At 38.3% G+C, this 17103-nt stretch overlaps 1 protein-coding gene across 8 annotated transcripts in view; it reads right to left on the reverse strand.

The window, feature by feature from the left end:
- The window catches only part of LOC127433788 (HMG box transcription factor BBX-like), a 54637-nt gene that overhangs the window by 15516 nt on the left and 22018 nt on the right, over positions 1 to 17103 (reverse strand). For 3 of the 8 annotated variants that reach the window (XM_051685990.1, XM_051685992.1, XM_051685991.1), the window contains 12 exons: positions 16052 to 16223; positions 15545 to 15802; positions 14188 to 14389; positions 14039 to 14106; positions 9844 to 9924; positions 9545 to 9679; positions 9215 to 9292; positions 6343 to 6420; positions 3487 to 4381; positions 2155 to 2293; positions 1231 to 1379; positions 968 to 1057 (listed from right to left, as the gene is read on the reverse strand). In XM_051685990.1, the coding sequence (XP_051541950.1) occupies positions 968 to 1057; positions 1231 to 1379; positions 2155 to 2293; positions 3487 to 4381; positions 6343 to 6420; positions 9215 to 9292; positions 9545 to 9679; positions 9844 to 9924; positions 14039 to 14106; positions 14188 to 14389; positions 15545 to 15802; positions 16052 to 16210 (2332 nt within the window). In that variant the 5' untranslated portion in view covers positions 16211 to 16223. The remainder of the gene's footprint in view (positions 1 to 967; positions 1058 to 1230; positions 1380 to 2154; positions 2294 to 3486; positions 4382 to 6342; positions 6421 to 9214; positions 9293 to 9544; positions 9680 to 9843; positions 9925 to 14038; positions 14107 to 14187; positions 14390 to 15544; positions 15803 to 16051; positions 16224 to 17103) is intronic. The other 5 variants (XM_051685996.1, XM_051685993.1, XM_051685997.1 and 2 more) reach the window with 5 other exon arrangements.

Raw genomic sequence — 17103 nt, forward strand, 5'->3', positions numbered from 1 at the left:
TCCTGCATGACAATGTCAATGTGCACAGGTCCCATTAAGAAATGATTTGATTGGAGCAAATCTCTGCAGCCATGTTCCAATATCTAGTTGACAGTCTTCCCAGGAGAGTGAAAGCTGTTACAGAGGACCAACTTCCTATTAATGCCAATGGTTTTGAAATTAAATGCCAAACAAACAAGTGTGGGTCTGATGTTCAGGTGTCCACATACTTTGGACTATCTAGTGTGCATTTACTGCACCACAACAGGCTGCATCAAAACATCTACATAACAGTGACAAGTGTGCCTCTTAAAGACAACCAGAATGTACTGTGACCTAGATCTGCCAGCGTTCCCTGATATGCGGCAGGAAGTATTAAAACACACAGGGCTAAACCATGTACAAACAACTACCACCACAATGCAGGCAGAGTTTCCAACATTCACATAAACACGAATATATAACCTGAGAATGAAGCTGATTTCAGAACAATGGGTTTCATTTACTAACGCGTATATTGCTTTTCTGTGCACATAATTAACGGCATATTTTCAGCAGGTACATAGGCATATAATTTGTTCTTAGACTCATTCTAATGTTGATGAATTCGGATTACTCAAAATGAATGACAGCATGTCAGCAGTTAAAAATGAGCATAAAACACACCTAAATAATGGCTTTCCGCAGAAAGATCTTCTAGTAAAACTCGAAACCAGTTGAAACACAATAAAAACTTTTATATAGGCCTTAACTACACATAATCGGCTGCATTTTTGGCAGAACTGATCCCAGATCACGCTTTAACACATTAATCAATGCACTTTTGTATTTTAAAATAATTAAGAATTATAGCAAGGTCACTTAGTTTTTAAATTCTACAATAATATATATTGTAGAATATACTGTATATAAAATATAATATACTGCAAAACTGTGTACACAAGGTCAGTGAATGAGTCCCAGTGTCTAATGGCTGATCAGGTGTCACCTTTGTCTGCCGCACTGGATTTGTCCTTCCTGTGTTTGTACTTGTTGACTATCTTGTGGAATAAGGTCTTTTTCTGAGATGAGGATGAACCTAATTTTAAAATCAATAAATCAGAACAAACAAACAAAAAACAACACAGCATGCAATGTTAGGTGGAAGCAATGCTATTCTGAACATGAGACGAGTACTTCCAAAGAAATCAGGCAAATGAGGAAATGAGTGTGGGGATGTGATGTCAGTTTCCATGCGCACAGTGCACTCACCCTTGCAGGGTTTGGGCGGTTCAGGAGGGCTGGACGTACTAGTTTTTTTCTTCTTGGTGACCGCCACAGTCTTTTTGTCAAATGTCAAGGGGCTGTACTGCGGTAAACTGTTGAACTTTTTCTCAAACTCCTCCTCAAGCTTTCCAAGTCTGTGAGTTTTATACACAGTAAAACATTAGCCATCTGATTGAAACGACTGCTCACCGGCAATCAACATCTAGATTAACTGACTTTAAACTTGCACAATGGAACATGATGGAATGTTCTAAATCAGGGGTCTTCAACAGAGAGTCCGCAGCGCCCTACTCCAGGGGATCCACCAATTATTGTCTGATCTCTAACTAATTATTGTGAAAAAATGAAAATGTGTGTTAAACAAAACACAAGTTAAACTTCAACCACAGCTAAAGTGAAGAAGTTAAAGTTTAACTAAATGTTTCATTGACCCTCCCATATTAAAATGTATTAAAGATCTAGTCATTTTTGTGCCAAGTTTCCTGAACTTTCCATAGGGGTCCATGGCCTGATAAAGGTTGATGACCCCTGTTCTAAAAAACATCATGTTTGGAGTCTTTAAGTGTACAGTTGTGTAATACTATGATCATGGAATCGCAAATATGGATATGGTACATGCTTAAAATTAGAAAAATTCTTGAACTACTAACTTAATTACCAAGCTAACAAATGTAAACAAACTGACGGCTTTTGAGAAATGTGTAAAGTCTTTATAGACCATTAACACTTCTCCAATTAACCTAATTAAAAAAAAACAAAAAAACAATAGCAAACCCACAAGTTAGCCTCAACAACATCTACTAGGTGCATTCTGATTTAACCAGTATCAATGACACTGAACGTGTCTTCACGAAAACAATCTTTATTTCTCCAGGGATCCAGTGCAGTGATGGAGAAACTACAGCTCACCCTGGTATGGTTTCCTCTTTGGACTTAGACTTCTTGAGCTTTTTGGGGTTGCTGGCAGTGGTCTGAGAAAACACCCAGCTCTCATCATTCCAGCCACCCTCGTGATCGGACACACTACCGCGCATGGAACCTCTTTTCCCTAAAAAAACAGACCATATGGTAAACCTAGTGACAGTTCCAGATCACTGTCCCTTTTCAAAAATGAAAATACTTTCATAATTTCCTCACCCGCATGTCTTTTGGCACTAAAAATAATGCAAATTCTGGTGAAAACATGAAAGACACTGTGAACGAGCTTCTCTAATGCTCTCAATGCGCAATGGACGTCAAGATTTTCACTAAAAAATGACTTACATTTTGTGTTGTGTCCTACCAAAACCTATAGTACGCCTTCAGATGACTTGGAATATAATGCACAAATTGCATGTACTACTAGTTTGAATCTTTTTCAAGTTTAAAGTGAGTCACAATCCACTGCTATTGTTAAAAAGATGGGCCAAGATATGCATTAAAACATCTTCTTCTGTTGCGCATAAAAAAGAAGGGTTTGTGTCAGAAAGGAAGAAGGGCTAGAGGCAAAAATTTCCCCAAAAGTGACAAAAATGAAAAATAAAAAAAAAAAAGTTACAAACCTGAAATTCAAAATGTGGGGGCAAAAAATGCATAAGTTTCAGTTTTTTAATTAATAACATCTATATATCAATATAGTTCTTAATACTCTATTTTAAGCTTAGTTGTTAGTTTTCACAAAATATTATTTTATTATTAAAATATTATTATATTGATTTAATATTATGGGTAGGAGGTAACAAATACACTAAATCTTATTACTCAAATTCAGACCTTATGTAAATGAATTGACTAAATTTAAATATTTGAATATAAGACAGTATATTTTTTTAGATATATAGAAAAAACATAATGCCCACAGAAATGTAAAAAATGCCCCTGAAAATTAAATCCAGGGGGCAATTATTGCCCATTTGTGAACAAATTAATTTCTGACACTGATTTATGACATGAGGGTAAGTGATGACAAAATTTTTATTTTTTGGGTGATCTATTCAATTAATTGAAATTGTACATTAATACATCTTAGAAAACCTTATAAAAGACATTTAAAGTTCTTTATGTGGCACTGTCATTTATGCAGAACAACATGCTTATTTTTAGATAATTGGGGAAGTGTGATTTTTCCAGTATAGTTTTTGCTCAGCTGAAACAAGAGGGCTACGTTTGTTATATTTAGTTTGCATCTTTTTCCATATTTTTTGTGTTCCACAGAAGAAAAAATGTCATATGGGTTTGGAGCACCATAAATTTGATAATTACCTCTGTCCACATTTGCTCTTAATGATGTGAGCATCCCTTCAGACACCAGAGTCTTATAAAGCGCTCCTTTACAGCTTCGCTCTGACTTTCTGGAGCCACAGGCCTCTGGTTTAACCTCTGGATCTTTATCCTCCTGTCTGGCTTCAGGCGGGCTGGTGTCTGTCTCTTTCTCTTCTGGTTCAATTGTAGGTGGAGAAGGACAGTGAGGTGCTATTTCCTCCACACAGCTAGGGGGCTCCACCTTCACATCTGGCTCCTTCTCACCCTCTCTCTTAGGGGTCAGGGGAGCTTCATCTGTTTTCATCTCAACATCCTGTTGCTTATTAGTCTCTTCCTCCCCCTCTTCCTCTTCCTCCGTCACCTCTTCTTTTGTCTTCAGCTGTTTTTTCGGTTTAGGTTTAGTTTTCTTCTTCACAGGTGGAGATTGGTCCTCGACAGGGCTACTCTCGATTCCTGAGGGACGAGCTTTCTTCTTGGGTGTCTCTTCTGAGCCCCAAGTACCTTTAGCTACTGCCTCAATAGTGAACATCACACTGTCCAGGTCTGACTCGGACGACTGCCGCTTCTTCACCTTTTTGGGCGAAACAGGATTCTTCTCAGACTCATCGGACTCTTTATTTTCTTTCTTCTTTTTCTTCTTCTTCTGTGTCTTAGATGGGCTGAGCTCAGTTGGGGTGGAGACTGTGGGAGAGGAGGAGGTGGAGCCGGAGGTAGAGGCAGAAGAGGAAGATAATAATGATGGCGTGTCAAGAAGAAGATGAGCAGCGTCCATGTGCTCTTTGTTGTCAGGGGTGGATGTGCTACTTAAGCTGTGCTGAGCACAGAGAGACGAGGAACCGCCTGAGGGCTGGGAGGAATGAGCTTCCATCTTTTCTACCTCAGATGCCAGACTTATCTACACACACACACACACACACACACACACACACACACACACATGTTAAAGTTATAGGTTGGGTTTTTAATAAAAACTAATAATAATAGGCTAGGTTAATTTCCCTAAGGCCGAAACATATTCTATGCAAGTACGTGAAAGCAGATGCAGATTGAACGCAGATTGAACATGCTTTACGTGCGATCTAGCGTTATGGTGGCGGAAACAAACCTCAGTACTCAAGGGGGCGATAGAGTAGCATCTGTGCCATTAAACTGGATGTGTTATTGTTCAGGTAATTTGCTATAAATAAAACTCACCATAGTAGCAGACAATTCACACTAATCTCGCTATAACGCCCCTTGCGGGAACGTTGAGAATGCAATACGTGGTTGCATTAAGTTATGAATCCGCGGTCTGACACATTTTAGCCCAATGCCTGAAATCGAGCTTGCTTTGCAAGATGCACCTGAGTCTCACATACTTGCGTAGAGTATGTTTCGACCCTTGAAGTTAAAAGAACAAATCATATTCTGTCAATTTTCTTTGAGAACGTGGGTGCGCATTAGTTGGACCAGCCTGAAAATAGCATTCTTTTTTTTTTTATTTGAGCTAAAGAAGCACAATTTGTGACACAACTGCTGTCAGATTTTATTGCTGATTTAAAATATGATATTTGTTTGTAATCTTGACCAACAGTTTTGAAGATTTTTTGACTGAAACAGAACATTCAGCAAGAACTTTTTTTAGGGACTTTGATTTTATCAATTGGGAATTGATTGAATCGTGATAAATCCATTTTTTAATCAGTATCTTTTTCTTGTTTTCCAGTAAAAAAAACCCATCTAAACATCATTAAAAAAAGATTTAATATAGAAGCAAAATTTCATAAGATATTTAAACACATTTTTTGAGAATTTATCTTGAAAATGAGTGCTTTTTTCTAATTCCACTGGAACATTTTTCACTTAAGCAAAAATCTTGCTAACTGTATTATTTCATTTATTTATTTTTAACAGCATTTTTTTTTTTGCATACATGACAAGTGACTGGAGAGAAAGGGTTGAAAAATAATAGGCTTTGATGACATCAGCCAAAAAGTCATTTGAGAGGCAGAACATTTTATTATATTTTCATGAAAGATTACTAAGACAAACATAATTTTTTTCTTTTTTTGATTTTCTCACCTTTTCTCCCCAATTTGGAATGCCCAATTCCCAATGCGCTCTAAGTCCTCGTGGTGACGTAGTGACTCGCCTCAATCCGGGTGGCGGAGGATGAATCTCAGTTGCCTCCATGTCTGAGACCGTCAATCCGCGCATCTTAACACGTGGCTTGTTGAGCGCGTTACCGCGGAGACATAGCGCGCGTGGAGGCTTCACGCTATTCTCTGCAGCATCCACGCCCAACTCACCACGCGCCCCATCGAGAGCGAGAACCACATTATAGCGACCACGAGGAGGTTACCCCATGTGTCTCTACCCTCCCTAGCAACCGGGCCAATTTGGTTGCTTAGGAGACCTGGCTGGAGTCACTCAGCACGCCCTGGATTCGAACTCACGACTCCAGGGGTGGTAGTCAGCGTCAATACTCGCTGAGCTACCCAGGCCCCATGCAATATTATTATTATTTTTTTTCTTAAGAATAACATTCACCAATGAATTATGAACAATGATTCAAGAAACTTTTAAAATATTAGTGCCAAATTAGATTTCAAGGTGACTTACTAGTGGGTGATCATAAGATATATGAGATAATCGAGCACCCACCAGGTGGCAGCATATAGATCAAAACTGTCCAAGGATTTAATCCATAACATTGCCTGCCATTATTCATGCTAACCAGTCAACACCAGCCTCTGCCTCACTGAACATTCATTCTGCACTAGAACAGCAAATATATAACATAAGATTCATCCTCCTGTCTCATATCTTTATGTAACCCGGGGCAGTGAGTATTAAGTGTGTGTGGGTGTGATGTACCTCAGCGAGCTGGAAAAGAGCCGACTGACCACACTGCCTTCCCTCAGACCCTGATTGAGACCTACTGGAGGAGATCTGCTATAGAGGCAAAGACAACACAAAAACTATGATGGAATACCAATAAACAGAGAGAGAGAGAGAGAGAGAGAGAGAGAGAGAGAGAAATAACATACACATTAATAAGAAATAAACCCACTGAGAGTAATGTACACAGCCATATGGGGTTTGTCTAACAGAAAACATACTGCTCATCAATGGAGAAGGATTCTGGTTAAAATCACAATGCCCATCCAAAAGTCGATGCCACAATGCTAGGGTGTTGTGGGTGGTTGCTAAGGTGTTCTGACAGGTTTGTAGCATGTTGTTAGGCAGTTGCTAGAGTGTATTGGATGGTCAAAAGAGCCCACCCCCTGGTTTCTATGATATGCTAGTCCCTAGATATGGCTCTGGTCCCTCCCACAACATAAGATATGTGATTTTATCATCCGCCAGGCAAAACTTCTCTGTGATTGCACAGAGCAGTAATAACACAAAATATGCACCAAAATACTTAAAATTAGGGGTTTGTTCAAATCAATAACCCTAAAGCCCAAAGTATACCTCAGTCAGACGTGAACACTTGGCTTGTGTGTACAGGATAGGGATGTCATTAAATATCAATATATAGATTATTGATGGGCAGATAATTTTATTGATATATTTTTAAGGCATCCATATATAAAAATTAGACAACATTTAAATTAGAAGCCTAATTTGCATCATTTCCAATTCAATCTGTTTGCCTTCTGTTTAACAGTCTGGTGTAATAGCGTTGGGAGACCACAAGAGGGTGATATCAAATTTCCTGAATCCGGTCATGGTCAGGAAAGGCACAGGTATCACACACACACACACACACACACACAAGCTGAAGCGGTGCAGCAGATGGCAGTCCAAAGTTATGACGTTTTTTGTACTTCTTCAAGAACGAACTAAATGACGTTAATGAGTTTGCAGGTTAGTGTATGAAACTGGTGTAACTGCACAAACTGGACGATTAGAAATGGCGACGTTTATTATGCAATTTCTCTGTATGTAGCATTGAATATGTCTTTCATTCAAGAAGTCAAACCACAAAACAACATACTTGTAACTGAAAATACATTGTATAGGCTATATGAAAGATACATGTTTACAATAGATCATCCAGTGATGGCTAGAGTAAATAATGTTTGTACTTTGATAATGATTAGTGTCAAATTTAAAGGAAAACTATACGAGTTGAGCTCCGTGGCACTTAAGAATTTTGACGCTGTTTGTAGGCGGCGTGTGCGTACTTTTATAAAAAACATTGTTACGAATTTTAGAACACATTATGTCGTCCGCCAGATGCGTCCGGTGTGCAACCCCCTTTAATGTACCTTGCTGCTCACACTACCAAAATGTTTTGAAAAGACAAAGACTTGTGCAACGAGCAGCCTTATTTATATCTGAAAAAAATCCCGATACATATCAATAATCATTCCGATCATCGATGCGTGAAAACGGCAATGATTCCAAGCCTAGTATAGGATGTGTGATGCAAATTTCGTCATCAGCTGAGTGCTCGAGCACTGAATGCATGTACCCTGATTTTTCTAGCCATGCGTACTCTGAAAGCGCAGACTGTGCATGCACCTGGAATTATTTGCAATAATTAGTGGGTCCACAAGGTAGCAAATCAATTTAGCCATTGCTAATTGAAGAAGCTCTAAAAGAATATTAAATGCCGCTAAACATCAGTAGACAAAGGTGAATACAACAACGACAGTGAATGTGCACATGAAGAGCGTGTGTGTGAGGTCAGGAGATACCTACATTTGTATAACTCCAGTCTGAAGGACTATAATACATCTTTATGTGTTTAAACAACTAAAGAGAAATAGCCCAGTCTCTCATAGCATTCGTAATGCACATGCGCCTGTGTATGCGCACACAGTCAAATAAAGCATACTTTGAAAGGCTAGCATTCAACTGTATGCAGACGCTAAGCGTTCACGTCAAAACCAAAGTATACTTTGGGCCAAAGTATGAGCAATAGTAAAGGGGATGTAAGTGTAATGGATATTATTAAACGCAATTCACAGCCTTATACAACCATCCTTAAATATCACATGTGGTCACATTGTTTTGTGCCACAGATGTCAGATAGAATGTGCTAGATACACAAATTCTTCTTTAAAACAAACAGTATCAGCTGATGGCTGAAGTTGATGACAGTGGTGAGAAGTGTTGAAATGACTAACAACTGAAAGTGCAGAAGTTCCAAAATGGCCACCTATGGAGGAAGTTTATGTCCTAATAAGATGGCAATTGACCAGCTTAAGCAGAACTGAAAATACTCCCTATAATTTGCTGAAGGCTTTGGTTGTTGACATTAACTGTCAAACGTTGGCTTACTGATTGAAACCAAGCAGTTTCAAGACAACACAGTTACAGCTAACAAAAGTTCAGGGATAAAAGGGTGAATCTCACGGAAACTGTGCAGACAACTTTGATAGTCATTACAGTAACGAGAATGAGTTTTTTTGTATTATCGTAGGCTACTGATAAAATTGGATTACTGAATGAACAGTCCAATGAATGGATAAATAAATCAACCTAGCCTTTAAATAAAACAAAACAAAACAGGACACTGTAGTTTCCGACTTCAGTGTAAAGGAATTAATGTACAGTTGTTGTTTTAAATCAGACTTCAAAATTCAGGTGTAATTGGATCTTTCCTACTATGTTTTTTAAATATTTCTCAAATGCATTCGAGATGATTCCTGCACAGCACAGCATGAATCTAGCAGCACTGTGAGAGATGATTGCTTGGCGTAAGTCTCTAACAGAGATTTTAGTACAACTGTACCTCAGCCAGCTGAAACAGGGGGGATTTAACACAACTTTTGGGCAGGTCTGGTGAGCTTGGCTGAGATGGTCCAGAGGCCTGAGAAGGACACAGAACAACAAAGAGAAGTGAATGACAATTCATATACTAATTAAATTAACCAATTTTTTTGTCTTAAGCAAGCCTAGGTTGGTCTCCCAGTCTGGTCTTATGTGTTTGTTTTAGAGAGGTTTTCGGCACTTGTCAACTGATTAAGGAGGAAGACCTTTTTAAACCAGCTAAGACCGGTACCCATCTTAGGCTGGTTTAAGCTAGGTTTTTTTTTTTTTCCAGCTGTGTGGTCAATCGAACCTGGGTTTGCACCAACAGCCCAAGTGTGGAAGCGGCATACTGGTCAACATCCCTCACCTCTACATGTGTGAGAGAGCTTGTATCCTCAGCATTTTTACTTCCCCCAGGTGGCTGCACTGGACTGGAAGAAATCTGCTGAGAAGGAGCACAAACACGACCGTCAACAAATTGCAATCAGATCATTAAGCTCAAGTCATTTAGATGTACACAGCCAACCATCCATATCTGAGATATCTCACTGCTAAGGAGGGTTTTATGGGTCTGTTGTTAAATACAGACAGGTCTTCAGGTAGTCTCACCTCAGCCAGCTGAAAAAGGGCTGATTTCCCAGTATTTTTAGCAACATCTGTGCTTCCTGTTTGGGAAGAGCTGGAGGAAATCTAAAATGAATACATAAATTACATCAGTAAAGCAGAACAAAGTCTTGAATCAACGTCCTCTTTGAATTGATCATGAACATTGGCAACTCAACATCTCCCTCTGTTGACAACATGATGGAAAAGCTACAAGTAGATTCAATAAATGGAAAATGCTAATCAATTGACCCTTCTCTAAGCTCCACCCCCCTTGGTTACTGTTGTTAACTCAGACAAGCTTTGCAGAACTTCCCAAAGGAATCAATGGAAGATTGCCATGAATGGCATTTTTTGGCTTCAATTTACCCCAGAGCAAATGTAGGTGTCCTTACTAATGTTACCCATGCTCATTACATTATTGAATCCATAGCATGCTCTTCTCAAGATTTGTTTAAATATTAAAAAATGAAAAAATACAGCTTAGACTTTCAGAAACAACAAATGGGCGAATAACTTTGCATCCCACTTTATTTTCTACGGAAATACATTGGTATAATATATTTCATTGACTATTTTAGAAAACGAAAAATGTTATAACTGAGGATACATGTGGTTATGAATGAAATCATAAATTGTTGTCCTTAGACCAAATACATCAAACAATCAATTTAAACATATTTTATTTTATTATTATTTTTTTTTAGATGGACAGAGAAAATAAAATGGTTTGAGTAGATATGCAAATCGACTAAAATTGAAACAGGTTGTCTGATAACTAAAAGCACGTTGGAACACGACGCAATGCACCACACTGAGTGACTGAAGTGTAGATAGTTCTGGTGATTATAATCCCAATGTGGCATTATTCGTGTATTAAAATGCAGTTGTAAAAATTGTGTAAAAATTCAGTATCTGTAGGTAAATATTGCTGTTTATTACTAGGTAATGTCATATTGATGCATATTAATACAATAATTAAATATCATTATTCCTTTTATTCATTTAGTGTGGAAAACATGCCTTGATTATTCTAACTAGATTTTTACTGCAACCACATATCTTAAACACTTTAAACATTTTGAATATGGCTAAAATGACTGGTCCCTCCGACTGAAAAAATTACCCTTTTAAAATATTTTAGAAACATAGAAATATTTGAATATTGTCAAAAGGCTTCTATTTTTCTTTAGCTATGTCCCCTGTAACTCTACAGATGGTCTGAATCCACAGTCAACAGGTAGAGAATTCTGCCCTGTGCCCTCCTGTTTCCTCTACTTCCTTTCCTCAAACAGAGGTAAACAGATGATGTAATGTAATTTTTCCACAAAACATGGAGACACTGCCTTTTGTTTTGTAAAAACCTCCCATTGCTCTCTTCAGTGACAAATGCACTGCGCCCAAGGCAATTAGGATCACTTAGTGGCAGGAAAATGGAATTTACAGAGGATTTACAGGGTTGAGAGTCTGTGGGACACACACACACACACACACACAAACAAAACACACAACTTAGAAACATCCCTGAATCAAACATACATTTGAATTTACATCATGTTATAACCTTTATACCAATGACTTTGTTTCCGGAGCTATATATTCTTATATATCCAATGGAATGATATATCCAGTGTAGGGGATTTCCATTATAATGTAGGCAAAACCTGAACAACACACACACACACAAGGGCCTGACATCTCAGTCCACAACCACAAAGCCTAATAACTAAAGCACTACAATTGACAGTCTGTTCACCTCATAATGGCACACAAACTCAGTTTGAGACCCAAAACAGTGCAGCGTTAACATCCAAGTGCGTTTAGTCATAACTCACTGTGGTTGCTGTATCCGTGGAGATGGGCCTGTCATAGTCTATTTACGTGTGCACTGATCATGTGCTCATTATATCAGAGGTCTGCCGTGAGTACAAAACGATACAGATTAGTCTCAATTATATTGGGGTATGAGGACACAGATCTAGACTAATAATGTAAGCCTCATCTAGACCCCTGTTTTCAATTCCTGTTTAACCTGACCAATTTAAACCACCTTGACTGTGGTTGCATGCATAGATATTTGTGTGCTATAGGAAGAAAAAGTGTTCAATTTAGATAAACAAGCCCGTTTACTCTTTGTTAACATATCTACCTCTTCTATGCACCTCTAAAAATCCCACTGTTACAAGCCAAAAATGACCTTTTAAAGGATGCGTGAATCTAAAGCAGTACTGGCAGGGCACTCACCAAATTTTTGGCTGCAGCGCAAATCCTGGAAGAAACTTTTGGGATATTGCACAAAAAAATTATGGATGGAAACACCAAGATGCACATAAAGTTTCCATAACGCTCGCATTACGCTCGCTTGTAAGAAGCTGTGCGCATAAACTATGATGGAAACACATTTACTGAAGAAATTTCTAGATGCGCATCAAAAAAAGTAATGTGACTGAATAATTCGTTCATGACTTGACCCATCAGCGGACCAATATCATCGCATAGCATCTCAAATGTAACCGCAAGTAATTGATCTAATGTAATAAATGAGCCACAGTGGCTTCCGCAGTGACTACAACTTCCATTTCCATTTCTATTTTGCACCAATTTCCCCAGAAGTGAAGATTTTGTTCTCTCGAACACATGGGATGGAAATTGGCTTTATTCACAAATTATTTTTGCGATAGCTCCATATGTTGCGTAAATTAAATTCGCAACTTGATGGGATCTAGCGCTGGGCAATATGGCTACAAAAATGATATCTCAATACTTTTCAGCCTTTGATGATATTCAATAAATATAATAAGAATTTTGCTCCGAAATGGCACAAAAGTGATTTTGTTTTAAATCAGAAGAACCATCATTTTATCCAAACAGCCATTATAGCAAAGTAGATTCAAAATTTTAAAGGCACTGAATACAAATTTATTAAAAAAATAATAAAGGCATGTTTCCCCACAGCTTTCCACTAAATGAATCCAAGAGTATGTACCACTGATATGATACATAGTATCTAAAAAAAGCAACATTTACCTATTTTTACTAAAAAAAAATTTTTGTGAATGAACAAGGTGGGCAAAAATTATTATTATTATTATTTTTTGAAACCCAGTAGAATATTGCATAATACAAAATTATTTCAGTGGGAATGGTGCTGCTGCCAGTCAAGTTTATTACTGTAATATAATACTGAATCATCATTATTATTTTGAGGATTAGATTTGCTTTATATAAAAGAAATATATTTCTGTCCAATTTACTTCACCTGGAGCTTTTTTTTGACATTGAAAGTGCAGTGTGTATTTTACAGTTTACGATGTTCAGCATCTGATGAAACGCTGTCATCTCCTCCTTTTCTATTATACTGTGCCACCTTTGTAGATTTGTATAATAACTTGTAGCAGTTACTAATGTTTGAAACTGTATGAATGCGTGAGCATGCAGTAGCCTAATGTTTTCCCCCACAATATACGTGAATTGCTCTAAAAGCACCAGAACCACTAGCCCTGCGCATGCACAGAAACACACGTCAACCGATTATTCAGAATCGCATACAGACCATGTTTATCCATTTTCAATCGCAGCCTTTTGCAGTTTTATAATCTCATTTGACCATATTGCCATTCTGGTGTTATTTGAATTAATTGCGCAGCCATGAAGGATAGTGTAATTAGTGTACTGATGCACTCTTTATAAAACTTAATGGCCAAATAAAAAGCACATTAAAATCATCGCAATGTTCACGATATTGCTTAATTTTATATCTTTTGCAAAATCATTGCAAGTATATTGTGAACATTTGATATAATCACCCAGCCCTAATGGAAACCCAGCTATTTTTGGTAAAACAAAATGCAACAATTTTTATTTGTCCGTTAAAACAAATGGAATCAACAGTTCCAATCTAATTGGTTGGCTGATTCCAAAATCTATGGTAAACAAGTTTCTGTAACACAGTTTCATTTTGCTAGAAAGTTTGCTAGAAAGAACTACCCACTGGATTGGAAGTTAAGAATAAACTACAACGTGGAACAGACTTTTATCGACTGGTCAAAAGCCTGGCTCTACAAGACTAGGAAATCCTTGACTCTTGGGATCTTTGGTAAAATAAAGGCTGAGCATCTTGATGTACTGTTTAGATTATTACAGATCTGGGACAATAGCTAGCTGTGTTGTAGTGTTATGCATCACGATGCTGGCCGTGTACCTCTCTGGCGGTCAGGGCATGTTCCCCGGCTAACAGCAGCATGCTTAGGCCTCCCATCTTAGTGGGATCTATAAACACAGCAGACAGTCTTTAACTCTATAAACACAGTCTTTTCATTGTTAAATGCTTTTTTTCTGTTGTGTACCCACCTGCCATGGCAAAGTTAAGTTGGGGGGTGCTGTCAGTTTTGGGCTGTTTTTTGGCAACGGAAGTATCTTTGCTAGGGTTGGAGGGCAGGGACCAGACTTTCTTGCGGGCATTACTCACAGAGTGGGAGGGACTCTTTACCGGCTTATTGGTGGCAGGACACCATTTGTAACCTGGGTTAGCTTTCATGAATGCATCCTTGTACTGTACAATACAAAACACAACATTAATATAGTACATTCATACACTTCTAGAGCTACAGAAATATAGAAAAGAGAGGAACCTGGGACAATGTGAAGAATTTCATTCCAGATTTTAATCGACAGTTTAAAATTAAAGTTCTGTCCTTATTCACTGATAATTTTCAACTCCACATAAGCTCACATCTAGCCTTTGTCTGTTTTCAGATTTAAAAAATGGCCGTCAACGTTATTAATGCCAAAACAGCTTTGGTTCAGCTTTGGCATGACTGAATGCAACTGAATGCAACATTTTATGATTCTCCACACAAACATGGGCTAGACTTGAGTTTCTTTGGAGGCCATGATTTTCAGTTCACTGTGAGTTGCTGTTATATGGTAAGGGCTGCATAACGATTCTTTAAAAATTTCTACTTTTGTGTTACACAGAAAAAAATAACAGCATATGTACAAGGAGTGCGAGTAAATAATGACAGAATGATCTTTTTTGGGTGAACAATTTCCTTCAAACTAGCCAATTACACACATCATGTCAGATAAAACATGACATCTAACAGGGTCGTTACAATGTAATTTAAAGGCATAAAATCAGAACACCAATTTCACCCAATCTGACATCTGATCTTGAACATAAACAGAGATGAGGCATTTGCTGATGGGAGAATGTGAGGGTGCAAAGGCTAATACTGAAGACCCCACTCTAGTATTTTCAATGTTAAATGACTTTCTCCCATCTTAATGTGCATTGACAACTTAAGCAATTTCAAAGTTGATTTCATCAATCTATGGCACTATCAACACATTGTTCTTTTTGTTTGAGCATCCTGAACAGCCCTACAAAGCCACATTGGCACAACCATTGTCTGACCAATGGAAAATGGGGGAAATGTCTGGGAAACCTGTTGAATCGTATTTATTTAAATTCTGTTTGGTGACAGTAGTAGCAAACCTGCTTAGTTCCAATCGTTAATGTGTTCTTGTGTAAAAAAAAAAAAAAGCTTTGGTAACTACTTTAAACAACACAGTGTCTTAAAACGTGATGCTCATGGCACGACATGCATCGCAAAGACGTCTATCTAGAACATCTTAACAGAAAAATAATACCAAAACGGATGCAAAAATGTGTCCTGTGTGAACGGCCCCTAAGTTAGGCTCTTACCTCCTTAGCCATGTCTGTGTATTTCTGTTTTTCTGTGGGATCCAGCACGGCCCACCAGTCGGCCAGGATCTTAGTGGCTCCCCGGTTGTCAAGTCGTGGGTGCTCCTGCCGGACCAGCGAGCGGTGTCGTTTGCAGAACAGCAGGAAGGCATTCATGGGCCGGCGAGCCCGCTGCTCAGATGAGAATTCTTCACCATCATCTTCCACTCCACCACATTCGGTTTCTTGACTCCCACTCTCTGCACATAACACTGGCTCCTGGGGTGAAGAGTGGAAAAATGATGAAAGTGATAAACACAAAGGAAACCTGGTCATTTTCAACAGCAACGCTGGAGAAAGCTGCATGAAGCTAAAAATCACAGCCAAAAGCCTACTCCAGGCCTTTTCAACTATTCATCCAAACCACAACATATGCTGGTCTTTTCAGCAGGGAACACTCATTGAACACTAGAGCAGGGTTAATGCAGAGTTAATACTGTAGTTAATCCACTCTGTATAAGCATTCACCTTCTCCAGCTCCTCTTCATCCTCCTCATCCTCTTCCTCTGAGTAGTCTGGCACTTTCTTGGCAAGCAGTGGGTGCCACTGTAAGCATTTGCGTTTGGGTCGCTTTCCACTGACCTCTCCCTCTACCGGAGGTTCTTTCCCTCCACCTCCGCCCTTCATACTGCTGCTGACCCTAATGAGGGCAAAGGTCAGAGGTCAACCATAGGCCCCAATACTTTGTACCTTCACATAACATACCATAAGACAAGAAGAGGGAACATAAACATGACCTACTGCAATTATATGACCTGGCATGAAATGTTGGGCAGTCTCAATCACCATTCATTTTCATTGCATCTTTTTCCCATACAATGAAAGTGAATGGTGACTTGAAGAAACATTTTGCCTAACATCTCCTTTTGAGAGAAACAGATCATTTATGGTTAAAAAAAAAAAAAAAAAAGGACTTAAATATTTATCTGTTTCTCACCCACACTTATCATATCACTTCTGTAGATATGGATTTAACCACTGGAATCATATGGATTATTTTTATGCTGCCTTTAGGTGGTTTTTGGACATTTTGGTACCCATTCACTTGCATTGTGAGGACTTACAGAGCTTCTAAAAATCTTTGTTTTTTAGCAGAATAAAGAAAGTCATACATATCTGGGATGGCATGAAGGTGAGTAAATGATGAGAGAATTTTCATTTGTGGGTAAACTATCCCTTTAATGTAATTTTCCCAATTAGGTTTTTGGTTCAACTTTACCTTTAACATCTAATTACTAATTTTGGCATGCCAAAAGCAATTTGCAAACTTTCCTGTAGTTTACAAAAGTAATCAATACACACATTAAACAACAATTGATACAACTCTCTGGAATGAATATTTGAATTACTGATTTGCACAAGAGATTTCTTCCTTATTCAATCTCTTTCTAATTCAGTGATGTGATAATTGAGATATTACAATTAGTGCTGCATAAATATAAACCCACTAGGCATGAGTGACTTTAACTTCTTATAATAAACACATTGATACCAGACATGAATGAGAGGCAGAATAGAAA

The sequence above is a fragment of the Myxocyprinus asiaticus genome, chromosome 43 (genome assembly GCF_019703515.2).
Source record: "Myxocyprinus asiaticus isolate MX2 ecotype Aquarium Trade chromosome 43, UBuf_Myxa_2, whole genome shotgun sequence".
NCBI classification, from domain to species: Eukaryota; Metazoa; Chordata; class Actinopteri; order Cypriniformes; family Catostomidae; genus Myxocyprinus; species Myxocyprinus asiaticus.